Here is a 25,406-nt window from a genome sequence, read left to right as displayed (position 1 = left end):
TTCCATCAGTAGTGTGCACAAAATCCATTTACACATGTGCCTCTGTAAAATGTTTTCTTTCCCATGACGTTACAGACCTGTGTTAAAACAAATGCGTTGTGGAAACGCTGCGCTTTGCCAGTCCCGCCATTCTGCTTAGAAAGCTGGCTCAAAACATTATTAACAGGAGAGCGACCACAGGTTAAATGTTTAGTGTGATCTGAGGCAGGTGTGGGATCTCTGGGCTGATGAGGTAGGCTGACGCAGCAGGGAATGGTACGTCTGGTGGAAGTGAGGTTTTCAGGTGTGTGGTTTCAGGAGTACCGTAATAAATGTACGGAAACATACACATCACAAGAGCTAATGTGAGTAAATCCTTTACTTTCTGCATCCTTATCTTGTATATGTAATTGCTCGCCAGAGGCACATAACTGCCAAGTACAGTCACGCTTGTCTTAATTTCCCCTTCATCTTTACGCTTGGCTTTGAGTGCTTGAACATGAAGGTTAAGATGTAAAGATCCTCACTGAGTGCTGCCTAGAGCCGTGGAGATGATCACACGAGAAAAAGCTGCAAGTCAGCAAGTAAGACACTGTGTCTGTAAGACTGTGCACAGCTGCATGCTGCTTGCCCTTATTTATTTATTTATTTATTTATTTATTTAAAAACTGCATTAACTGTGCGAAACATGTCTGCAGTCCCTCAGCAGGGGTCAGAGTAATGAGTAATGTACTTTACTCACTTGCCCCATCACTCACCCTGAACTTCACAGTATGAAAGAAACCGGTCTTACAAGGGTGTATGGTGTACCACAGGCAGTGTTGGACAGGCACACGTTCCCCCAAAGGTTCTTCTGTGCATGTAAAATACCCAAACTATGTACTATTTTGAGTGCAATTTTCACATTAGCACCTTCTGTATCTGAAGAGCAACGACTCTCTCTCTTTCTGACACACTGAGGGCAGTGTGTGTAAACTGAACGACTCTAGTAATTACGCGCTCAGGCCGTCTTCCTCCACCACACGGTTCATGCTGGAGCCGTGTGTTATGTTGGTGGGTGGAGGATGGCTTAAGTCCCGCATGCTGCTGTGCCGTGATTGGCTGTCGAGTCGTTGTAGGCTGCTGTGACGCGATAGCTGCTCGTTAAGGCGGGGCATGCTCCCATAGGGCGGGCGTTCCTCTATGCCTCTGTGGCTGGTGGGAGTGTACCTATAAGATGAAAACAAAAAGGTGAACGCAGTTCAGTCTTCTTACAAAACGTGCAGTATGACATCACTCAGTTCTACAGGTCTGAACAACGTACTACTGTTACATATATGAGACTTTCTTTTATCACTTTTATAGACCTGTCTTTTGTTGTCAATCTCAGGCATGTTTCAGCTCCTGTCTTGCAGGGTTGCCAGATCTGCATAACAAAAGTCTACGAGCGGTGAATATTTGACCAGTCATGGCAGATGTATTTACAAGGTAACATCGTACAGTATACATGTGCAGTACTGAAAACATGCAGTTTCCCTAAAAAGGTACTTTAACAAGGTCATGAAGTGGTCTTGTATATTTACATACTGTATATAGTTATGAACAAAGAAAGAATAGTTAGGACACTTCACTGATCCACATAAATTCATACAGATAAGATGGCCATATGCATTTACCTTATACACATTTCCATTTGGTTGTTATGGAGGTTACTACAGTACACTCAAATTTAGCTTCTGATTCCAGCCACATGTCTAATCTTTCAGATAACAAAATTAGCATTCCCACTTTTGTCCTTTCCATGACTTTGTCAATAGAATATTTAGGCTTAAGCAAGTGTGTATGAGACCAGACCACCAAACATGGCAACTAATGCACGCTGAGTTAAGGGCGTGTTGAGAGTGTTGGGTGTTTTTATGCCATCATGTATTTGTGAAGAGCTTGGTGTACTGCTTGGGTATAATTGTGTAATTTTATTTGATTCATTGTCAATTTAGTCAGTCAGTCTCTCTCTCTCTCTCTCTCTCTCTCTTCCCCCCCCCCCCCATGCAGCTTGTCATTATAAATCGCTTGCAACCGAGACTCCTTCCATAAACGTTAAATGTCTCCTAACAAAAAACGTCACCACATTAACAATTCTATGTGTTAAAAAACAAAAAGTGTTTAATTAAATCTGATCATCATTAGTCTTGGATGATGTGGACCATACTGTAAAAACAATAAGGTAGTAGAACAAGCACATTATTATATAGTAATATAATGTAATTCTATAACATTAATTTCTTTTGCTGTTTATTATTATTTTATAACACCTTCTGACCAATCACATTCAAGAAATCAACAGTCCTGATTTAAATATAATAGTATTTAAATGCATGCAAAATGGCAAGCGTTCATGCCCTGAATAAATAAATCGCCACCTCATGCTGGGCCTCACCTGCCGTCACGTGAGCGGTGCAGGCTGCCGTGGTAACTGCTCATCTTGCTGTGGACACTGCTTGCTTTGCTGCGCACATCATCTAACATGGCCAGGTGAGTGGAGGAGGCATGGGTGGACGTGCCCTGTGTGGACGTGCCACGTGACTTGCGGATGACGGGCGTATTGGGGTCACGTAACAGAGCCTGAGCAAAGTCAGGCTCCTGCAGTACCTGACGGCTGTCATTCACCGCACTGCTGCGGGAGAAGAAAAGATCAAAGATGTAAGGGAAATGGAACAGGATGAGTTATAGTGCTAATTGAACAGAACAGAGGTGTAGACCAACAGAGCAGAACAATAAATAAGCTGCCCTACTTTGTGGTATAAACCAGTGTTTCCAGTGTGCCGTCTGATAAGAGCAGGCGTGCCATGTAAAAATCCTTCAAATGTTTCTAAAATGTTAAAACGTGTATAAAAATTTGAATATATATGAGAAATGTCTGAAATAATGACAGACACAGAATAAGACAGACACACACACGCATAACAATAATAAAAAATTATATATTAAAAATAATAATTCCCTCCCCCTCAACCCTCGCTGATCCGTCAGCAGCATGTCAGTCACGTCAACATCAGTAACGTATGCGTGTGTTTTATCCTAATAATTAGCGTGTGATGATGCATGTGTAGTGCAAAAGAAAAGGGACAGATTTATTAAAAGAAAAGCTCCAGATGCTTCTGGACCATCAACTTCATCCTCATGGAGCTAAAGCCTTGTTTATACTTTCACCTGTCTCTGCACCGCGATCCTTCACTGACTGCACGCACCTCCACAAACGGATGAGGCATTTATACTTGACGATGAATAAAACATGGTGCAGCCCCAAAGAAACTTTCAGCTTTGGCTTTATTCTTTCAGCAGTTTGTACAAAGCAAATCGAAATCTCTATTTTTAAAAACCTTTCCATGAATTTTGTGCCATCTGGCTCTCTCTATGGTTCCGCATGGATGGATCATAGAGATGCCTGTACACTCGTACCTTTCGGCAAGAGTCGCCTCGAAGTTATTAATTTTCAGATGCAGTGCCGTGCGGCAAGTACAAAAAATGCCGTACAGACCGCCACGCGGTCTCTCGTTAATGAGGCCTCGCCCACTCCGCGACGACGTCGTATTTGCCGCACTCTACCTCGCTCCATTGCGGACACATCGAGTATAAACCAGACTTAACGCTGTCTAGCATTAGTGTTTGTGTAGGTTGGCACAAATTTTTTAACATTTTCAAAGGGTGCCGTGAATGAAAAAAGGTTGGGAAACGCTGGTATAGACTGAAACAATGAATTTAGACGGCACCAGAATATGCAACATTTACTAAAATCAGCACCGTGAGCACCATTTGATTCAAGATTCCAGATATTATTTCACAGACACAATTATATACCGTGTATAACTTGCAGTGAAATGAAAATCTGGCCTACCCCTCTTTAGACTGTGCATGAAATACTAAATTAAAAATAAATATCAGAAATTAATTTGAAATATGCTTACAGTTATGTGCAGCATGTACGTGTAGTAACAATACAATGCAGAGTTTCTGTGTACTGCAGAGTGAATTTTAGAGTCCTTATGAAGTCCTAAGGGATCTATATGGAGGATATGTCTGTGTTGAGTCTGATGGCCTAAGGGAAAAAGCTCTCCTGACCCTCTCAGTTTTAGCCATCAGACTGCAGAAGTGCTTGCCTGATCGCAGCAACAGTTACCGGGTGGGAGGAGTTGCTGATGATTTTAGCAGCTCTTGTACTGCAATGCCTGGTGTAGATGTGCAGAGAGGGGAGAGCAGACCCAGAGATGTGTTCGGCTAAGCGCACCACTCTCTGCAGGGATTTGCTCCTGGTTTGAGCAGTTTCCGACCACTGAGTCGGAATGAGATGCACCGAGTCAGTAAACATGCTATGACCCCAGTACTGAAAGTTTTCAGGATCACTGGGGAGACCCTGAGTTTCCTCAGCAGTCTCAGATGGTACAACCCTTGTCTTGTGATGGGTCCAGTTCAGGTCCTCAGAGATGTGCACGCCAAGATACCTGCTGCTGCTCACGTTTACTCCATGGGGATCTCGAGTGGGGTGTAGTTCCACTGTTGCCTCTCCCTGAAGTCCACAACCAGCTCCTTGGTTTTACTGATGTTCAGGGAGAGACTATTGGTCTGGAACCAAGCTACAAGTTTCTCCACCTCGTCAGGGTAGGCGGCCTCGTTGTTTTTGGAGATGAGTCCCATAACCACTGTGTTGTCAGCAAACTTGACGATAGAAGTGGAGTTGTGAGAGGACACACAGTCATTGACTGCAAATGACCGGCAGCAAAGTATTAAAAATAATTCTAATATCTATGTGTTAGTTTGTCCAATGACATCTGTTCCTGTGAAAATGGAGGGAAGCTGCAAAAAATGGCTGTAATTCATAAACGGTTGAAACAATATTTTGTTCAAATCCTTGAATTACAGCTGAAAGTTTACACTTCAGTTCCAACTGGACTGCTTTATTTAAAATCCATTGTGGTGAATAGAGGCAAAATTACAATAATTTTGTCACTGTCCAAATACCTATGGACCTGGCTGCATGTAGAGGTGTGTGTGTAATATGATAGACAGATAGAGGTGTTCCTAATAAAGTGATTAATATGCATTTTTTACATTATACTGCGGCTGGGGAGTGTATTATGAAATTCCTGTGTTGCCAAACCCTGGATGTCTACGTCCGCAAGCTCTCTAAACATGAAGTGAGGTAGAAGCAAGGTGCTCATCTGAGAAGGAACTTACTCTTTGCGTCTGCGGCCATGAAGAAAGCTGGCCCACTCGAAGCAGGTCTTCTTACTGCCCACCCAGAACACAGATGGGATGCCGACAACCAACACCATCAGGTACTTCATAATGAACAGAACCAGGTCAGGCTTGCTTGTCTGAGCCACCTACACACACACACACACACACACACACACACACACACACACGTTAGGGATGTAACTGAATACAAATGCTACTTGGAATGAAGGGCTAATGTGTTTCTAAACACACACACTGCTAAAAATGACATCATAGTATGTGGAAATATCGTGCATACATAGTATTTCCAATTATAAGAATAACATAAGACAAAATATAAGATTAGTAAAGCTATTTCAAGCTTTACATTTTCTTATTACCTCTTTTACTATTGGCAGACAATGACACATGTACAGTACTTTGAAAAAGTATTTGCCCCCATCCTGATATATAAGGGCTGCCGATTTAACACGTTAATTTAGTGCAATTAATTATGGAAAAAAAATAATACATTAAAGCGTTTAACACACCCCGCCCTGCCCCAGACCTGTACATCATCTTACATTGCATGCAGTTGCTTAGTGACGAGCATGATGCAAGGCAACAACCAAACTCTGCTTGGCCTCCTGAAGGGAAATTTTAAATTCAGAACACATCCAGATGGAAGCAGTGATAAGACCAAATGGTGGTGGTAGGAGTGGTAGCTCAGTGATTAGGACACTGCACTTCTGATCAGAAGTTCGTGAGCTGCCACTGCTGGGACTTTGAGCGAGGCCCTTAATCCTCTACTGCTCAGTTGTATAAAATGAGAAATGTAAGTCGCTCTGGATAAGGGCGTTGGTCAAATGCCTTTCATGTAAATGTAAATCTGTAATAAGGAACTTGCATACCATTGAAGCAATTCTAGCCTGAAATACCACCTGAACTCAAAGCATGAACTAAAACTGTAATGTTGGCACATTCCCACAAATGAGGGGGCAGAGCTGTGTTTTCAGGCCAAGTGTGAAAACGTGTGTGTGTGTGTGTGTGTGTGTGTGTGTGTGTGCGCCCTATCAAAGTTTGACTAGAAAATTATGTGTGGGTACTTGGTTTTCAGTAATCTCTTCATTATTTAAGCGTTTCTCATCCACACCTCACTTCTACAGGTCTTTACATCAGACTAAAGCTGACTTGTTCTCATATCCTCTCGCGTGTGCATGTCCGCCTCTTCAGCATGCTAACCCTAACCCTAGTGCTCTCAGACTGTGTGCTCTCACTGTGTGAGCACAAACCCTGACATACACATGCACATTCACAGATTGGACTGTATTGGGAGTTGACTAGACAAACAGATATAAGGCATTTAGAAAGAACTATTTGATAACACAAGGTGAAAATGAATTCTCGAGCAGAGATGTGCTTCAGTGGAACAGACAGGAACTCAACATGAGCAGTGGCCAAGGCGTAACACACACTTGAGTGAAGTGTGTTGGGAAAAACTCACTGATGCATAATAGTACTCATTATGCAGGCTAAATGACACTTTCTTGCATTTCTGTGAGTTATTTGTTTTCCAAATGAATTAAGAGCACAGGTTCATATTGATTTCAGTAAGATTTCATTCTGTTCCTTTCGGTAATAGCAGCTGTTACAGGAATTTTCTCAATTTCAAAGCATTTTCTCAATTCACACATATGCTAGAAATTCTCCTGAAGAGCAGAGGGGAAAACACACAAACCACGTGTTACCCCCTCTTCAGTGTCATCTCGAACCTCAGTGTTCTATGAAACATAACACTCAGACTCTGTGCTCTGTGCACCACATACTGTAGGCACTGAGGGTGGGTTTCTACTGCATGGCTGAAAGTTTCTGACTGCAGAGAGGAATCATTCCCGTAGCATTCCCAATTGTAGCGGTTCACACAGAACATTTACAAACTGCCCAGCATGGTACCTTCCGTATGACGAGGTTCTGTGGAGGTTAATGGGTGTTGACTAGCTACAGGCATGAGCAGTATACAACTCAAAAGTTTTTCATTCATTTTACCCTGGTCAGGGTCATAGTGATTCCAGAGAAAATTTTGGACACACCACTAGACAAAAGGTGGGTGAATTCACTGCAGATGGTAAGTCAGTCCAGGGCAATCATGTTGCTCTGTATAGAACGATCACCATTAATCTAAGACTCTCTCCTCTGCATTTTTCTCTAACCTGCTACAGAGGCCTGTCACATAAAGCAATCAGTAATGCATGACAAACCTGCAGATCAAAGAGAACAAGAGGAAAAGCAGAACGCCCCTTTTCCTCCCATCACACACAGCTCATGCTAATACACCTACACGTATATAAAGTGGAGCTCTGTTCAGGTACTCTATAATTTAAATAAGTAGCTCAGTGTAGGCAGGGCATGTTACAGGTTGACAGAGAGTAGGAGTGAATGAAGAGCTTGGCCAGGCAGGAGAAAGAGGAGAAGGAATCTATCCTGCACAGGTTGGGTGAGCCAGTGAGAGACTGAGTGAGTTTCTGTGTCACATGACACGCAGCTCCAGTTGGATCACTGTACGATTGTGCATTGACAAAGGCCAAGGGTCTTAGATTACATGGTAACATAAGCACACAGTATGTCACTGTGGTGTATCACATCACACCATCCAATTCTCCAGACACAAAAAAATGTCCCAGCTTGGACATCTTTTGACAAATTTAGGTCTTGAAATGTTATGCAGATTGTCAAAGATGTATAAACAGTAAATTACATACTGAAATATGAGTACTCTAATTAAAGATGTATGAGAGAATAGATTTTTGAAATCCACTGACAAGGTGGGGGTTTTAATGGGTGTGCAGAATTATAATTGAATATAATGATAATTAGGCTGGCTTAGAGCCATGTGCACCTGACCCCAGTCTGAGATCTCTCTTTGGGATTCATAATCAGTAGTCAAGCACATTCCTTTATTACCCAACAAAGATAGGCCTATTCATCAATTAAATCAATAACTATTTATTGAGTCGAGTTAAACTTTTATTGCTCCAAATATACTCTGACACTAACAGATAATGTAAACAGAATGCTGCTCACAGCACATGAAGTCCTGTAGGAAATTATTGTTGCTTTGGCAGCAGAAATATATTGCCTAGCTAACATAGATGTGTAATGTTCACTAACACAGCTTGAGTGATCTTACCATAGCATATACCTTCATTTACTATAAGAATGAAAAAAAGTTTGAACACTTTTTTCCCCACAGTGCTCTTTGCTCGAAATGCTATTCACTTCTGTAATCATTCGTCACTGAAACTAAAAGATGCTTTTGACAATATGTCAACAGTGCTGTAGTTTAAGTCGCCTACATCTTGTTACTACGCCTACGATCTTAACCCAAGTGGTGTAGCACATTTTAAGGGCTTGCAAAACATATGATGTTAACCAGAGTATATGATACACATCATTATTACTATTATTATTATTATCAGCAGTAATTGAAATTTTAGATGCTATTCAAGATGGAAAATAGTAGATAAACCATTCACTACTCCAACATTTCTTGTCTAAAGCCTCCTTTGTGGATGGTATAATATTTGAAGCTACAGCGGCTTTCAGGTGGACTGGATCTGTTAGAATTAGTGAGAATAAGATGACAGTGGTGTTACCTGATAAGGGCAGGGGATGTGATACTCTCGGCAGCGATCCTGTACCCAGGTGGTCTCCCACACTGGACGGTATGCCTGTTCATACAGGTAACAGCCCAACACCGTCAGCAGTGGCACCAGGTAAAGAACAGAGAACACGCCAATACGGATCATGAACTTCACCAACTTGTCCTGGTTCTCCTTCTCCAGAGGGATCTCCATGCGGATCCGGTTTAGGGCCACAATTCCAGCAAGGAGCAGAGACACGCCAACCAGAACATCCAGGCACAGCGGAGCCAGCACGAACCAGCGCAGAGTGTGCACATCGTACAATCCCACAAAGCATACGCCGCTGATATTATCACCCTCAATCTTATTCATGGCCAGCAGTGCTACAGTCAGCACACCAGGTACACCCCAAGCAGTGGCATGGAACAGCAGGGCTTTCTTTTCAATGGCTTCACTGCCCCACTTGGGCACAGCAGCCAGGAACCAGGTGATTGTGAGGATCACCCACCACACGCTTCCGGCCATGGTGAAGAAGTAGAGCACCATGAAGAGCAAAGTACAAGCTTTGTTATGGGAGCCCTGAGTCACTGTGGAGGCTTTGAACTGGGCTGGGCTAGCTGCATTACATGCCACACGCTCCTCCAGCAAAAAGCCCAGGAAAAAGACCAGTGACACCATCATGTAGCACACGGCGTAGAAGATGATGGGCCGCTCTGGGTAGCGGAAGCGTGTGACATCAATAAGAAATGTAAGGAACGTGAACAGTGTGGCGGACAAGCAGACGATGGAGATGACGCCGATAAAGTAGCGGGCGAAGGTGAGCTCTTCTTGTCTGAAGTACATGTTGGGGCAGGGAGGGGAGCAGTCACGCACACCGAGGAATGTGTAACCCAGCTCAGGCTCAATCTTCAACTCATGAGGACACCAGAAACCATAGTCTCGCTGCACTGTCATGGGCAACTCATCAGAGGCGTTCATAGTGGTCAGCATGTCTACAGCACGAGGATACGGCTCATCACAGTCTGGGAACCTTGGGTTAGGGGCACAAAAACATGACATTACTGTAAATGTACACAAAGAAATCCATGTCTGCCTTTTTAGTAATTATACTTTCAGTATTTAAGAAGACATTTAAAGAAAAGTTTGTAAATAACCTCTTGGCATATGTGCAACATATTATAAATAATATTTACATTTACATTTATTCATTTAGCAGACGCTTTTATCCAAAGCGACTTACAAATGAGAAAATACAAGCAAAGAAAAAAATGTATATATAATTTTGTGCAATTTGTGTAATGTTCTAGGGGTTTGAACTGTATAATGAATAGCTTTAGCAGTCTCTCCTCCAAGTGCGAAAAGATGCAGTGGCTATACATGTGTCTTGGAAGAAGCATATGTTAGCCTTTGCCCTTTAAGACTGCTGGCTGTCAACTAACTTGGAATAAATACATTTTTAAATAAATAAAATCTTAAATATTTTTACATGTAGAAATACGGTGATTTTCTGGGCTAATTAACTACAGCATTTTATTCACGTATAAATTGATCTTCCATGTATGTATTACGACATATCTGCATTTTTACTCAAACAATTCTTCAGAGTACTAATGAATATTATCATGCCAGCATTTTATGAGACTCAATGACCAAACCTGATTCCTTTACCTGTTGCACTCCATCTCCTCAGGCCATGACACACCAAACATATCCAAAAGCTTGTGACAGTCTCTCTTCGAGTGGATACACAGGCTGCGGCAGGGCAGTGACATGCGGCCATATTCTGTACACACGGGGGCGTAGAGCGCACACAGGAAAGGCCTCAGGTCTGGAGAACACTGCAGGTTCACCATGGGGTGAAAGAGCTGTGGACAGAGATGAGTGGAGGATCAGACTCTGCCAAGAGCACTGTGACAGAATGACAGTTCTCATAACAGCTCGCTGCATGATGTCAGTGCCACTTCAGTGGAACTAATCAAACCAGCCTGGCAAACATAACTACGTTTTTTTTCTATTTTGAAATGAAAAAGGTCAACTGTGTAAGTTGATGTATGCAATATTTCTAACTAAGATATATTCGGTGCAACTGCATCAAACATTCAATCAATTGAAGACACCACCCTTGAGTTTTATTTAAAAAATCATCATGTCTGCAGAGGTAAACAGAAAGGCAGTCATGCAAGTCTGCCTCAGTACTGTAATCCTATGCCCATTCCTGAGGCTCGCCAGCCTGTGGGTGGCTCTGACTGTGCTTTTGTGTACCCAAGGAGACCAGTGCATGCTGGGAGACAGAACAGCTGCAGAGCTGGGCATTAACATGTAAATCTCTGGAGAAGCGAACAATGCCCTTCCACCTGGGGCCAGCCAATACACATGCACTTCCTGCTGGGGTCTGGCCCTTTATCACTGGCCTACTGACTGGGGGGGCGGGGGCATGGATGAATTCCCTGCCTAGTGCTGCATTGAAAGTGTCAGAAGTTTTCAATACTTCAATCAACAATCAAATAAATAATCTAACCTTTCACAATTTTATTTAAACAGACTCACAACGCTGTAGTTTTTGCCTTTAGACACAGTAATATATGCATACTAATTTGACTTGGATGGGAAGAGCAATGCAAAGAGTTTCCATCACACTCAGTCTAATTAGCAAAAGTAATAGTGAATTGTGTGTAGCCTACTTTTTTATCTAGCCTACTTGTAAATAAGTTTGATAACACATTTAAAACACAAAGTTGTTCACCACAAATTAAATTGAAGGAAAGTCAGTGGGGGAAAATGTAATAGCCAGTAAATATTTGTTTATTTCTGAAACAACAGCGTATCTAATAGATACAGATGAATTCTTTTATTCAGTAATATATGACGTTATACACAGAGAAACAGTCAATGTGTACAAAAACAAATACAAAAAGCGTGATGAATGTGTGATCATGCCAATTGTTGTTTTTTTCTGCCATAAGATTGTTTTGATATTGGGACAATACTTAAAAAATTTTTTTTAACCATCTTCAGTCTCAGTTCTCTCAGCAGTCTTTTCTAAAATAAGGAGTGTAATGCACCAAAAATACCCGACCCTAAAATGAAAAAAATGTTTGAAAATAATTTAAAAATTCACAGGACAGGAACAAGATGTCACATCAATATTTAAAGGAAGCGAAGTCTCCGAAGGGGCGAGATTAAACAGAGATCTAAAGACGATCACAACTTGCTGATTTTTACACCCACCAGACACAGCTGTGGAAACGGACAAGAGAGTGCGGAGTCTGTCGCTCCGGTCATGGAATACTGACTTGTCTTACCCATGCTGTCTCAGTGCCTGCTCTATTGGTAAAGTCTCTAAGTGCTTTCTGCTTGCCAGGTTGAAATGCTTGAATTACAGGACTGCTGCTGCTGAAAGTTTAGTGCTGCCAAAAGCTACACACTGCATGTGTATTATTCATGGACCTGGGACTGAGGTAGATCACCAGAGGCATGCACCAAACAGCATGACATTTTACAAAACCGATGTTCGTTTGTCTGACATGTTCACTTTACAAACATGCAGGTCAGAATACATATGAATTCAAAGTGGCGCAACATTAAAATAAAGTAGACTTTCTAAAGCATTTCAAAATGAGCCTAACCCACTATTTTGACATGAATGTGTCTACATTGTGTTTAATCTTTCTACTCTTTTCACTAGCACACAAGTGGGACTGACTGAAAAAGGAGAGAATTGAATGGGGCGTTAAAGGCATGTCAAGTAGTGTTAATCATTCTCCAGGGTTCATGGATGCATTGAAAGGACTAAAAATAATAAATAATAAAAATAAAAAAACACAGGGGAACTATTCTTTCTTTTCTTTTTTTAGGTCTGAGGCTGAAAGCCTGACATTTACACTAATGTCACAGCCAGATGAAAGATCACACCACTGTGTTTAGTAAATAAAGATTAAAGGTCTTTAACTCGAGACTCACAAGGCAAATCCTGCCACTGGAAAACATGAAGAAACAATCCTCACAGTGCTCCAAAGCAGAGCGAGAAAAGATCAAGAGAAACTCTTCGCCATCCATCAACTCAAACACAGGGGTAAAAGCACACAATTTTGAAACTGTGCTACATTTAGACAACTGCAGCTTAGGACATGAGCATTAAACAGAATTTAACTCTGGATCTGTTTCCACTCGTGCACTCTTCAGGCTTTTAAAGCATATTTGACCTCAATATTTCATGTGTGTTATGGGTACAATAAGTGGGTGTGTTCACTGAATCACTGGTTTGTGTGTTATGTGCAGAAGCTGGACCTGAGGGGAGAGTGAGTAGTGAATATCTCGGCTTCCCCCTGCTCTGTATCTAGTGTGTATATGTTGACCCTGCCTCCTCCAGAGAGCAGCTCTTGTGTGACTGATCAGCTCCGAGAGCTAAAGCGTTACGCTACATTCACACATACAGCGACTCGTAGCAACAGAGCGACCGGAGACCATTCATTTTCAATGAAAGCCGTCGGTTCCGGCGATGGCGACTACTGGCGACTAGATGTGGGCGGGTCCAGTGAAACAAAGTTGAGAAAAGTGAAATTTTTTCAAATGTGGAGTGACCTGACGCAGCTACTACCAATGGGAGTGAAGACAACAGCGTGCATGTGAACATAGCAAGGATCTGTGGTCGACACACGTGGCTCCGGCACCCGAGAACGATCAGCGCCAAGCCACACACTTCACCCAGGAAACATGGAGGCTGTGGCCGAGGAGGCCATATGCTAAGCTAATTAGCTCTCACACTTTCACCGCAGATAGATGGCCACAATGGCAAAGAACACACACTGTTTCTCCTTCATCTCGTAGATGTTGATGCCTATAAAAACTGGTGATTTTTATATACAAACGCGCCAGAATGTTTCATTTTAGCAGCAAGAAAACTGAGTTGTTGTGAATGCTAGTAACCCATGTTACTATGGCAACCAGTAGTAGGAACAATTCATAGTACAGCATCTGGCAACTTGCAGCAATAAAATCACCGTATGTGTGAACGTTGCATTACAGACATCAGAGGTCACATTCAACGTGCTGAAGCCTCTCTTATTCATCAGTCCTCACTGAGCTACAGCAGCCAAGTGATTCTGTCAGACAGCATGCGTGTTCTGTACTGTACTAATCTAACATCTAATAATGAATGAAATGCAATAAATGAATGAATGAAATTGATCATAAAGAGTTGTAACCAGTAAAAAAACTCAACCTAAATGTAATTGGTTTTAAAACAGCAGGAATTCGATTAGGTACACTGACTGATGTGTAGTTTCAGGCAGAAATCAGCTAGTGGGTTCTTGCAAGCATTTGGGAGAATTTGCCACAGTTCCTCAGCTGAAATCCCAGACAGCCACCATCATGTTTCTTCTGAAAAGTGGTCTATTGTGTAACAGATTCTTTAATGATGGCAATGATACAATTTCCTCTGCAAAAATGTCAACGTTTTTGTTATGTTTGGCAATCAAAAAATTTATGTTTTCCATCACCCTGATGCAGAAGCCTATATAGACAAAAATGTCTGACAAAATTTATACAAATATATGTAATATGTATTTAAAATAACCTTCTTCTGTAATCTAACTGTAAACTAACTGTAAACTAAAAACATCACTGAAGACTGATGTAGTAACGTCCTCCTTGTGAAGGATATCAAAAAAATGTTCTCATGACAAAAGAATGTGAGTGAAGAATTGAGGATTGGCTCATATTCTGTTCCTGAAATGCAAATGCGAGAACATTATCTAGCTTAATCTCTGTGTCTAAGATGCTAATAGGTAATTAAAACGTTGCAATGTCGGATCTGATTACCCGGCTGCTATGCTAGGCAGCCCACGCTGCGCAGGAGGAGTAGCAGGAGAAACGGGGTGGGCTTTTTTTGGCAGGAGTGAAAAAGAACACATTTGTCTCTCACAGATGCCAATGGCATTCCTCTTCAAATACTTAAATGGAAGGATTAAGTTCCTGCCTGTTTTCCCTTTGTCTAAGCTACAATTTACTTAAAGAATCAATGGAGGTTAGGCCTTCAAGTGTATGACTGCTTTCAGTGCTTCCTGTGCTATTCAGACATGTCTGTGTGTGTGATGTGTAAATGCATCCAGCCATTCCAATGGTGTAGTAGAAGGAAATATTCTGAGCTATTAGGTTACAGCCATTCTTGTTGAGGCTTATAAGTAGGAAGGTGAGAAATAGAGGGTAGGAAAAAAATTAGAGACAGTGAGAGATACAGTATTGGACTCGACTGACAGCTGGGATATTCTCTGAAGTAGATGAATTTGGCTCAGAGTCTGGACTTCTCGCTCGGTCTCTCGGTCTCTCGGTCTCTCTCCCTCCCTCCCTCCCTCCCTCCCTCCAGCTTTCTCAGTGTGCAGGTGGAGATTTGGGCTGCTATTAGTGGAAAAGCCAGTTTGCCAGCTTTTTCAGCGAGCATACTTGTGAAGAAAACTGGGTTCTCCAAGGATCAGTCATTCAAAAGACTCTGAGTCTATAGACTGACAATGTGTCACCTTTCCCCTACTTGAATGTGTGCATGGACCTGAGATTACCTCTAAATGAGTATCACACACACTTCATAAAACTGTCAGGAGCAATATAATTATCCCCAAGTGCATTTTAGGGATCAGATTTAACAATCACTTAATCCTGAGGCTCTGACGACAGTTCACGCTCAATTACAGAACGCTAAGTAGTTTAAAGTTGAAGAAAAGTGCACCTACACGATAAATACATTTGATTACCATTTTCTAAACATACTAAACCAGAACATGAACATGTAATCCCACAACAAAGCTGCACACCTTCCTATCCACACTTTATTTCCATGCGTATCTATGAACCAGCTCCATAGGTAATGCACTTAGCTGGCAATAATTCTTGCTGTTTGTTCTTGAATACACTGCAGAGAAAATGGCAGTGTGTGTTTGTATGACAGCTTTTTCCCTCCAGGCTCACAACACTGTCAGGACCTAAGAGTTCAACTCCGTGAAGCATCCATAGATTCTCTGCCTGCTCACACACTCACTCATCTGCTCTCTTGTGACGCTGCTGTTTTGTCCTGGAGCCGGAAAAACATTTTGCACGATTCATTTGTGTTCTGGGTGTGGCAAATGTAAACAGCTCTGACACGTTCTCCAGGTTAAGTTTAGTGTCAGGATGGAAGGTGGATCAGCTGGCAGCATTGAGAACTCTTACATGAGGGCGTGAAACGAGCAGGGGAAATAGCGATGTGAGTGACATGGAAACACTGCAGTAACTCTATTCATGGTAAATAAAAAGCGGCATGGTGGGACAGACACAGAATAAAACACAGCCTGTCTGTCCAACCAAGATAAACTTCATCCGCACCAACCGATTGGCTCCGGGTGGCCCTCCACATTCTTCCACAATTGTGAAAAGACTGGCAGCTCTGAATAGGTAAAACTGCCCAAAGGGGGAATTATTTCCTTAATATTTGTTCTTTTCTCAATCTTAAAGAAGAAAAAGAGAAAGAAGGAATGGCAGCTCCCATACTCCCTCTCCCCTGACATTCAGTCGTCCTTGAATCAGGGGTCTCTTTCTGGCCGTGTCTTTCCTCCACTCCACTCCACTCATCTGAGTGACACATTCTTCCCCTGCCTATGCACCAGTGCTGCCATGGCAACCACTGATGCAGAAAAAGGCTGGTTTAAAGAGAAAGTCTTTGATGAGCCCTCATCCTCAGGGGTCAGAGGTCACTTGGAGAAACCACCTCCTGAGAGCAGTACTGGATGTCCTTTTGTGGATCCACAATCACGAGCGGTTTCCATAGTTTCCATAGCTGCCCCCAATAAGCCAAGCTAAGAAGTGGGAACTGCTTTAGAATGGAGCCTTGTAAAGAAACTAACCGCAAGCAAATACCCAACATTAACAACTGAAATTCACGCATCTATGGCCTACGCAACAAGGGCCTAACCAATATGAACATTTTGTCACCAATTACTGATTTTAGATTGTCTGATATACTAAGCATTACAATGCAGAAACTAATGAAACAAGCCTTCGTGCTCTCACTGTTGTGACTGCCTGATTGACATGACAGCTTCAGACTAAATAATCGTCTGACGAATGATCGAACAAACACATTATAATTAGAGCTGTAAATGAATAAGTCGTGCATTTTGAGGATTATGTACAACATTTATGTAATTTCAAAGCAGGATTTCCCGCTAATGATTTGTAACTCAGTGACAATGCAAGATCAGGAAAACTTTCATAATAATTATGATCTATATGTCACATCTGAATGATGGGTGGTTTCCAGGAAACAGCTTTTTTTTAATGTCCACAAATTGCATTCACAACGCTTGAGTGTTTTTTGTAGTGTAAAGACAAACATCTTGAAGTTAATAAATGTGACTTTAGAGTGATTTGAGAGTGGTAGTGCAAATATAAATGGCTGTGCCAGATTTTGAAGCTGTAAGATCTCCCATACGAGTGTGTATGTGGAAGTCAAACAGAATACGTGAATTTGTGCATATGACATGAAGACAAACACACAATATGCTGTTTTAGTGGTTACAAATAAAATTTAAAAATGACAGACAACTGAAATATGGACACAGTGCATAAACCAAATAATGACTGAAGCTAAAGATTCAGCTTGCTAAAATGTAGCCATTAAGTCTTTTATACAAACAGTTTAGAAGAAGCCTTTATTTGTCACATATAAATTGCAGTACAGTGAAATTATTTTCTTTGCATATCCCAGATTGTTAGGAAGCTGAGGTCAGAGTGCAGGGTCAGCTATGATATTGCACATTTGAAGCAGAGAGAGTTAATGCTTGGTGTCGCTGTTCCTCCAGTGCCCATAGGATTACCCTGCTCGTCCTTCAGCCTTGCCAACATTAGGCCTGTCACGAGAACTATTTTTGTTGGACGATATATTGTCTCAGAAATAATTGCGATAAACGATGAGATTGTCATTTTAAGACTATTTTATGCCACTGATATAATGAAAATATAATATCAATGACTTTTTTAAGTCTTAAGAATATACAGACGGTGGAATGTCAAAAAAAGTTTTTGTCTCCTGACGAAAATATCCTTAAATTTAGTCTATATCAATTTAATCAATTTATGCCATATTTATTCATTTATTGATTTTACTCAATTTTACTTGATTACAATGGCACTGAATATTAGTCAACAGCATTTTACTTGATGAGAAAATGCAAAAATGAAACCAAATATTCACACATTCCGTTGTTACGGAAAGCGCGTATTCACACCATGACTTACCATTCTACCTCAAGTTCACTTGTGCATGCGCATCATTTTGTGCAGAAGCAAGCAGTAATTTTACGTTTATGTTGTGTATATGTCTGATTAATTGATATGTGTTTAGGTTGCACTTGGGTGAGTTAATTAACCTGCTAGTAAAGCGCGTCAGTTTACTGTTTCACTGTTCAGCTTCAGCTCACGCAGCTAAAGCAGGTCGATCCCAGACATTATTGACTATGACTGCATTATTTGAAACACTAGAACTATTCCTTCTAGATTTTTCTTCTTCAAAATACATTGTTAGTGCATTGTTAATATCTTGTGTCATTTTTTCAACAGTATGTTTTAATTAAAATCGGTGCTAGTGCTTGCTATTCATCTTAAATTTGAATGCACAGTTTTTGCAATCGAATGTGTGTTTTTATCTTAAATTCAACAAATATTTAAAGTTCAAATTTAAATTTGATGGCCCTAGAGCAGCACGAATGGCTAAAATGTGGGTGACAATCATTCTTATGTAAACTACATACACTTGTAAACAAAATGGGCAATCTCGAGGTCAGCAAAAACTATCAAGGTCATTTGCATATATCTTACAATAAGTCGAAAACATAATTATCGTGACAGGCCTAGCCAACATGCCTAACACAGCCAAAACTATACAGGCCTCCCCGGTGACTAAAGCTGTAGCAAGCCCCACTGGCACCATTAATTATGGTTGCTCTGTGCAACTAAAATTATACTGTAATTACACTTAGCTTTAATTGCAAACCAGATGTTTTTATGCTCTGGCATACTGAGAAACACATTTTGACCAGTAGTCATAAAAACTATTTATGATGCTCCTAACATCAACATCATTTTTCTTTCTTTTAGTTTCTCAGTTTACAAACCCTTGGGCCCCTGAGTGACTCTAAAGATCTCTAAATGTATGGTTAATTTAATCTGTTGTTAGAGATAGGAAATGGAAGCCAAGTGACAATTTTGCATGATAGGCAAAAGCATTTAAATAACTGTCTGAACATACAGTGCATCATATTTGACAAAACAAAATGGAGAGAGAATGAACTGTGAGCTCCACATTAATCTCAGACCTGCCATGACTGGCTGTTATCTTTCATGAATACAGTAAGTGTGAATTACCAGGCCATGTAAATAACAGTGGAACAGAAAAATAATCGTCTCACACTATTCCAGATTTTAGACTCATTTAAATGACAAAGGACGTTAAAAGGGGGGTTCTGTGTTAATACCTACAAATCCACGCATTGATAAGAAACTTGCTCGTGTTGTAAATTCACCGGTGAGCTCACACACAGGCCTGGCATTATCAGTCATTCAGTACTCATGTCAGATTTCACAGTTACTGCAACCCAGCTGCAGCCCATAAGCACCACCCTGCAATTAGCCAAACACACTTTATTCTCCAGCCTAATCAGTCTCGGATGGAAATGTTGAGTGGGTATGAAAAACATTTCTCCTTCCTGCTCTTGTCAAAAATTACTATTGATGTAGAAGGTTCAATGATTTAAAAATAAGTTAATAATAGCTTTTTTGTGCATAAACTGAAGTCTATCTGAATGTTGGCATTACGTTCTGTCGTCCTAATTTTGTGACAAGCTACATGGTGAACTTGTGATCAGCATCAAGTCAGTGTTGTACCAACAACAAGCTAAAATCAGTACTTCTGAAACTGTTCAAACCATCCAATGCCTTCTGAAGTCAGCAAGCATTTATCTTAATCTTAGCTGGCTCTGTATGTGTGTGTGTGTGTGTGTGTGTGTGTGTGTGTGTGTGTGTGTGTGTGTGTGTGTGCGCGCGCGCACGCACACACGTGTGAAGTGGATAACATTCCACCATGAGCCTATTGGTTTTGGTGATGGGTCCTGTATGCAGCTCAATATAAACACACACAACATAGCTAAGCTATTGTTTAATTAATTATGTCATTATTTGTTACACTATATCCTAAACAAAGAACCTATTCCCACTTGCTTATATCAAAATGTTACCTGAGGTTTCAACAGAGCTATATATAAAATTACATTAAAAGGTTCATCAACATCAAAATGTTAAGTGTGGCTTTGAGGAAGCTGATATGATGATTAAACTAGGTATAACTGAAAAGGTCATATTAGACCTAAGCAGTATGATACTGATATTGCGATGTTAACATCATGATGCACTTTAGAGTATAATTTTATCATTATATTTCAATACTTTCACCTAAAGTGTACTTTAAGAATTATTTTTGTACTGACTGTTTTGTTTTCTATCATTCTGGTAAAAGTTTAATCATAACTTATACATATTATCGTAATATTTATGTTCTGCTGGCATTCAGTACCTTTGTATTATTAGTAGTATCTTTGAAGGTCATTAAAATGTCTTTAACAAAAAGAACAAAATCCAATCCATCTTCTATACCACTTTATCCTTTTCAGGGTCGTGGGGAAACCTGGAGCCTATCCCAGGGAGCATCGGGCACAAGGCGGGGTACACAGGGTGCCAATCCATCGCAGGGCACACTCACACACCCATTCATGCACTACGGACACTTACATACATACATGTCTTTGGACTGGGGGAGGAAACCGGCGAACCCCCGACCCTGGAGGTGTGAGGCGAACGTGCTAACCACTAAGCCACCGTGCGCCCTAAAGACTATTACATTACGAGTGGCTCTCTTAAAAATTCCCATCAACTCAAAAAACTATTTCCCTGTGGAGTTTTTAATATGTATGCTGCACTCATCAGCTGAGTTATTTTATGTAAATAAATATATTTTATTTCTTTACATGGTTATCTTATCTGGAAAATATCAATGTCTTTGTCACAGAGCTTTTGTAAATGAGCCACCATTGAATTAATGCAGATTTGGTTTTATGTACATGTGTAATTTAGTTTTGATGTCTACTAATATGTTATTTATTCATTATTTTGTCCTCTGTCTAGCACTCATGATGGATCAGTACCTGTTATAATTATTACTGTATAAGTTCTTTTGTGTGCTTGCTCTCTGTTAGTGTTTATTTTATTTCTTTAAAATACTAATAACACTCTTCCTGAAAATCTTGCTGAGTATCAAGACTATCAAGAATATTCTGCCATATTCTCTACACCATTCTCAGTTTCTAATACACAGATGCAAGGAGCCTGAGAAAGAGAGGATATTCCCTGTTCATATTAACACTGCATGGTGATACGCTGGCAGGGAGGGGGAGGGTCTGATTTACAGGGTTGGCTCTGGTTTCTCAGCACACAGAACATCCCGAGAGTAATGTAATACTAATCCAGGGGGAACAGTGAACCCTTGTGACAGATGGGCAGACGTTGACATGGTGGCACCCCATACTGCAGTAGGGCCCACATGACCTGCTATCAACTGACAGCAGACACTCCGCTGTGCTTTTAGAGAGCTGCACAGACACCAGCACTCTCCGCTGTGTTCTCCACTGTGACTACAGTAATGGGAGGAAGAGGATCATTCAACACCTCCAATCAATCCATCCATTGTAGGCCTTCCAGATTATAAGGCGGTTAGCAGTGGTTAACAATGTTGGCTGACAGCATTATTTCCTCCCACCATATCCGGAATAAAGCATCCTTCAATGTTTTGCTCTTGAGCCAAGCACAGGATGACAGCGAGCAAGCAGCACAAAGTACTTTATTGCTTCCTCTGTATGTGTGCACTCTTTAACCTTTCTGCTACTTCAAGGCTAAGATCTAGATTAGGAATTTGTAGTAACGTGCTGTAATGAACCAATCCTTAAATGTACTGTTTGTTTGTTTATTTGCACAAATACATAAAAAGAGGAGTCTGTCCATATTGCATGGTCACTTCAAAATGCACTGCTAAGCTAAGCACTCACCCACTGCACCATTACTACTTACCTGCAATGAATTAACATTATATTTCACATATTCTCAATGATTTACAAGTATATAGATATTTTAAAAATAACAGCTGACTACAGAATGACGCACTAATTTGACACAAACAAGTCAGACATGGCATCATCTGGGTGACTAGAGAATGCCTTTTCACAGCGCAATACTACAGACGTCTGTGCATAAAATGAAATTTGAATCGGACTATCCTATTAAATCTGGTGCATTTAAAAATAACAACAGAAAATAGCAGATGTACCTGTACTTACAACTTTATTTCTGTGCCACTCATTTAATTTGCTAAAGGTCTCCCGCTGTTTGATTATTCATGCGAGTCGGCATAGAATGACAAACTACCATCTTACCCAACAACAAGCTCCATGGCAACCCCATTTTTCCCCTCACCTGCCCACACAGAACACAGACCAACAGGGAAACAGAAAGACGAAAGAAAACATCCACTTACTTCCATGGCAAGAGCGGCTGTCTGTTGGTCGTAGTGGTTGAGCAGGTTGGGCATGAAAGTGGTGTTGTAAGGGAGGTCCTGACACATACGGAGCCCTATGGGCTCACAGGTGAATGTGCTGTGGCTTTCCACAGAATCCATGAGAATAGCAGAGCAGCAGGCAAAGTAAGCGGAGGCCAGCAGCATCCATAGCAGCCCCATCCCCCTGTAGCAGAAACCAAGCACAAGTACCAATAAATCCACTTCGAGTCCCATCCTTCATTCACAAAATGCAGCGTGGTGAGACTGGCAGGGTGTGTAAGGTGAGCCGATTCATCTCCCAACGTATATGCACCACACCCAGAGCATCAGGGAGGTAAATTGGGCTGGTCCACTGCTTCCATCCCCCTGTGTGAGCGCTCACGATGCCCTCTTCAGTGGCTGCGTGCCGACCTGGTGCTTACCTCTGATCAGCCACCTCAAAACTCACGCAGTCATACGAGTCAGAGGTTATAACAAGATATCGTCTTTCACCATGCTGTCCATCAATAAAGAGCATGCATCTCGTAGTCACTGGCTCTAAGTGCACCTGCAGCACAAAACAACATGACACAAAACATTAAAACTTACCTTGAACATTAAAACTTAGTGTATCTCAAACCATGCAAGAAGAAGAAGATGCATGTAGGACTTCAATAATAAATTATGATTCAAATTGTAATTAATCATTTGAAACTGTTGCATTTTTTTAACTTTATTACCGCCTTTAGTTTTTTCAGTTCCTACAACAACCTTTACCTTACAACAGAGCAGACTGAACTGATATCATGTAATATTAACATTTACCCCTCTTAATGACAATGTTATTAGTGTCATGCTGTAATACAGACGTTCAATGTACTGAAAAGATCAAATAAACAAGTAAATGAAAACAGAACAGTTAATAACAGCATAAAATAGTAAATATTACATGGCCAAATCAATAAAACATAAGATGACAGTAAGAGTGAAAGTGAATACATAAATAAGGATCTTTAAATATACATATAATTATACAAACATGAAATATCTCTAAATATAATGTACTACAAATAATTTCCTCTTGTTTAGTGACTTGAGACAGGATTGCAGAATGTAATGCAGGCGTTTTTCCCCCAATAATACTTATTTTTTATCTTTCAACAGACACTGCATATATAATCATAAATATATACACTTTTAAAATCTATAATAAGAAGAATAATTAATCCATTAATAAAAAGGATGTACGAATGGATATAACAACAGCATTCAGATAACTATCAGCCCTGAACATCTTTCCTCCCCTATACCCGCATCCCACTGATCACTGTGTCCAAAGGTCCATGATCCAAACCCTGTGACTGGAAACCTACCCCATCCCCCCACAACACACACACACACACACACACACACACACACACACCTCATCAAGCAGCAGGACTCATCAAGTATAGGTTGATGAAAATGGACAGGAATGACTGGAGCGGTGTATCAATCACACCTGAGCACAAACAGACCAACTTCATTATCAAATATTTACGAAACAAAATTACTAGTCAGACTTGTACATGAATTCCGGCCCGTCCTTTTACATAACAAAGACCGTATGGAGTAAACAAAGCTATAGTTTGTAATTACTGAGTTATTACTGTTTTATAACATTAAGCCTTTCCCCGGTTTCTCCATCTTTCTCGTGTCCCCATGACCGGCTGTTTAACCCGTCAGCCTTCTCCCAACGTGCGCGCGCACACGGCAGACCTTAGCAATACACTGACATGCTCTTTTCATTTCAAATGAGAAACACACACACACACACAAGTTCACAACCACGGGTTTATAAATGTAAAGCTGAAACTTTACCGTTGGTAGACGTTATTCTTCTGCTTCTTGTCGCCGTTTGTGTGTATGACAATACACCGCGTCTACGTTGCAGCAGCTCTGAGCTTCACACACGCCTTGTGCTTAACACGCACACACGCACGCACGCACGCGCACGCACACAAGCAAAACAGAAACGTCAGAGGCAGACACCTGTTTCAGACTGAACCGAGTTTACATGTACACACAGTCTACACTGTAAACTATTAAAGCTGTGTAAAGGTCCTGAAACTGAAACACACGTACGGTTGCATGGACCGCTGCTCGCTTTGCATACTCCAGTCGAAACTGCCCCGCCCCTACAGACAGGCCACGCCCTCCTCTTACTGCGCATGCACCCTGGATGAGCGAAGACAGGGCAGGAGTTCAGGACGCTACATGATGGATAACCTAAACTTTCTAATGAGTAATCCCGAAGATAATGACTGAAGACTTCACTGAAGAAAAATAATCATTACTTTAGATTGGAGTCACGAAATTGTGTAATGGAATAAATACAGATGAATGCGGGTCTTCTAGTGGGAGTATTTAGAGCCTTATCTTATCTTGGTGTCTAAAATAAACCTCCTTAAATGAATAATAAACCTCCATAAAATGAAAGCAATTATTAAGGCCAACCTTGTAATCCTGCTGAAAAATGATATTTATATATTACTTTTAACAATAAACATTTTCACAAAGTAGCATTACAGAAACCTGGATGTAGATTTAGATCTCTAATGCACAAGCTAGAGACAACAGTGGCAAGACAAAACTCCCCGAGATGACATGATTAAACTTTGAGAAGAACCAGGCTTAAAAGGGAACCCATCTTCTTCTAGATGACACCTGATTCAATTATAGATCATTAATCTTCCTAAACTGCATACTATACAGTCAAACAGTCATTATTACTTGACTAATTGATGAATAAATATATGTCTTATGTCTTATATGTCTTAGTTTTATTTCTTAAAATAATTTGTCTACAATGTAGTATTACTAGTGGTAATTCAGAATTCCTTTCTATCAGCACTTACCAAGTGTCTAGAGGGTCAAGCCAGTTTGACCAAGAGGGCCAAGAGGGTATACTAGTTTGACCATTCTGGCCTGTGTTTTGGCAGCTGGTGAGT

General features: G+C 40.9%; 1 protein-coding gene across 2 annotated transcripts; it reads right to left on the bottom strand.

Annotated features, from left to right (window-relative positions):
* Positions 1 to 429: 429 nt before the first annotated feature.
* fzd3b (frizzled class receptor 3b) lies at positions 430 to 25,157 on the bottom strand. Of its 2 annotated transcripts, none has more exons than XM_053633888.1 (8): positions 24,277 to 25,157; positions 22,860 to 22,984; positions 22,417 to 22,621; positions 10,482 to 10,678; positions 8,826 to 9,843; positions 5,191 to 5,339; positions 2,396 to 2,632; positions 430 to 1,188 (listed from the first exon to the last, which is right to left on the bottom strand). In XM_053633888.1, exons 2-8 carry the CDS (start codon positions 22,952 to 22,954, stop codon positions 972 to 974), a joined length of 2,118 nt encoding a protein of 705 aa, XP_053489863.1. In that variant the 5' UTR covers positions 22,955 to 22,984; positions 24,277 to 25,157; the 3' UTR covers positions 430 to 971. The 2 variants fall into 2 exon arrangements, with proteins under 2 accessions (XP_053489863.1, XP_053489864.1); XM_053633889.1 differs by having other exon boundaries at positions 2,396 to 2,629.
* Between the last annotated feature and the right edge of the window lie 249 nt (positions 25,158 to 25,406).

The sequence above is a fragment of the Ictalurus furcatus genome, chromosome 9 (assembly GCF_023375685.1).
Source record: "Ictalurus furcatus strain D&B chromosome 9, Billie_1.0, whole genome shotgun sequence".
Classification (NCBI taxonomy): Eukaryota; Metazoa; Chordata; class Actinopteri; order Siluriformes; family Ictaluridae; genus Ictalurus; species Ictalurus furcatus.
The sequence above is the reverse complement of the archived record's forward strand: the minus strand, read 5'-3'. Positions and strand labels throughout refer to the sequence as shown.

Bases quoted from the DNA above. Each gene is read 5' to 3' on its own strand.
- fzd3b (XM_053633888.1), bottom strand. From the start codon at position 22,954: ATGCTCTTTATTGATGGACAGCATGGTGAAAGACGATATCTTGTTATA. The intron at 5,340-8,825 runs GTAACACCACTG...GTGTGTGTGTAG, and splicing joins ACATCCCCTGCCCTTATCAG to GTGGCTCAGACAAGCAAGCC. The intron at 2,633-5,190 runs GTAAGTTCCTTC...CTTCTCCCGCAG, and splicing joins CATGGCCGCAGACGCAAAGA to CAGTGCGGTGAATGACAGCC.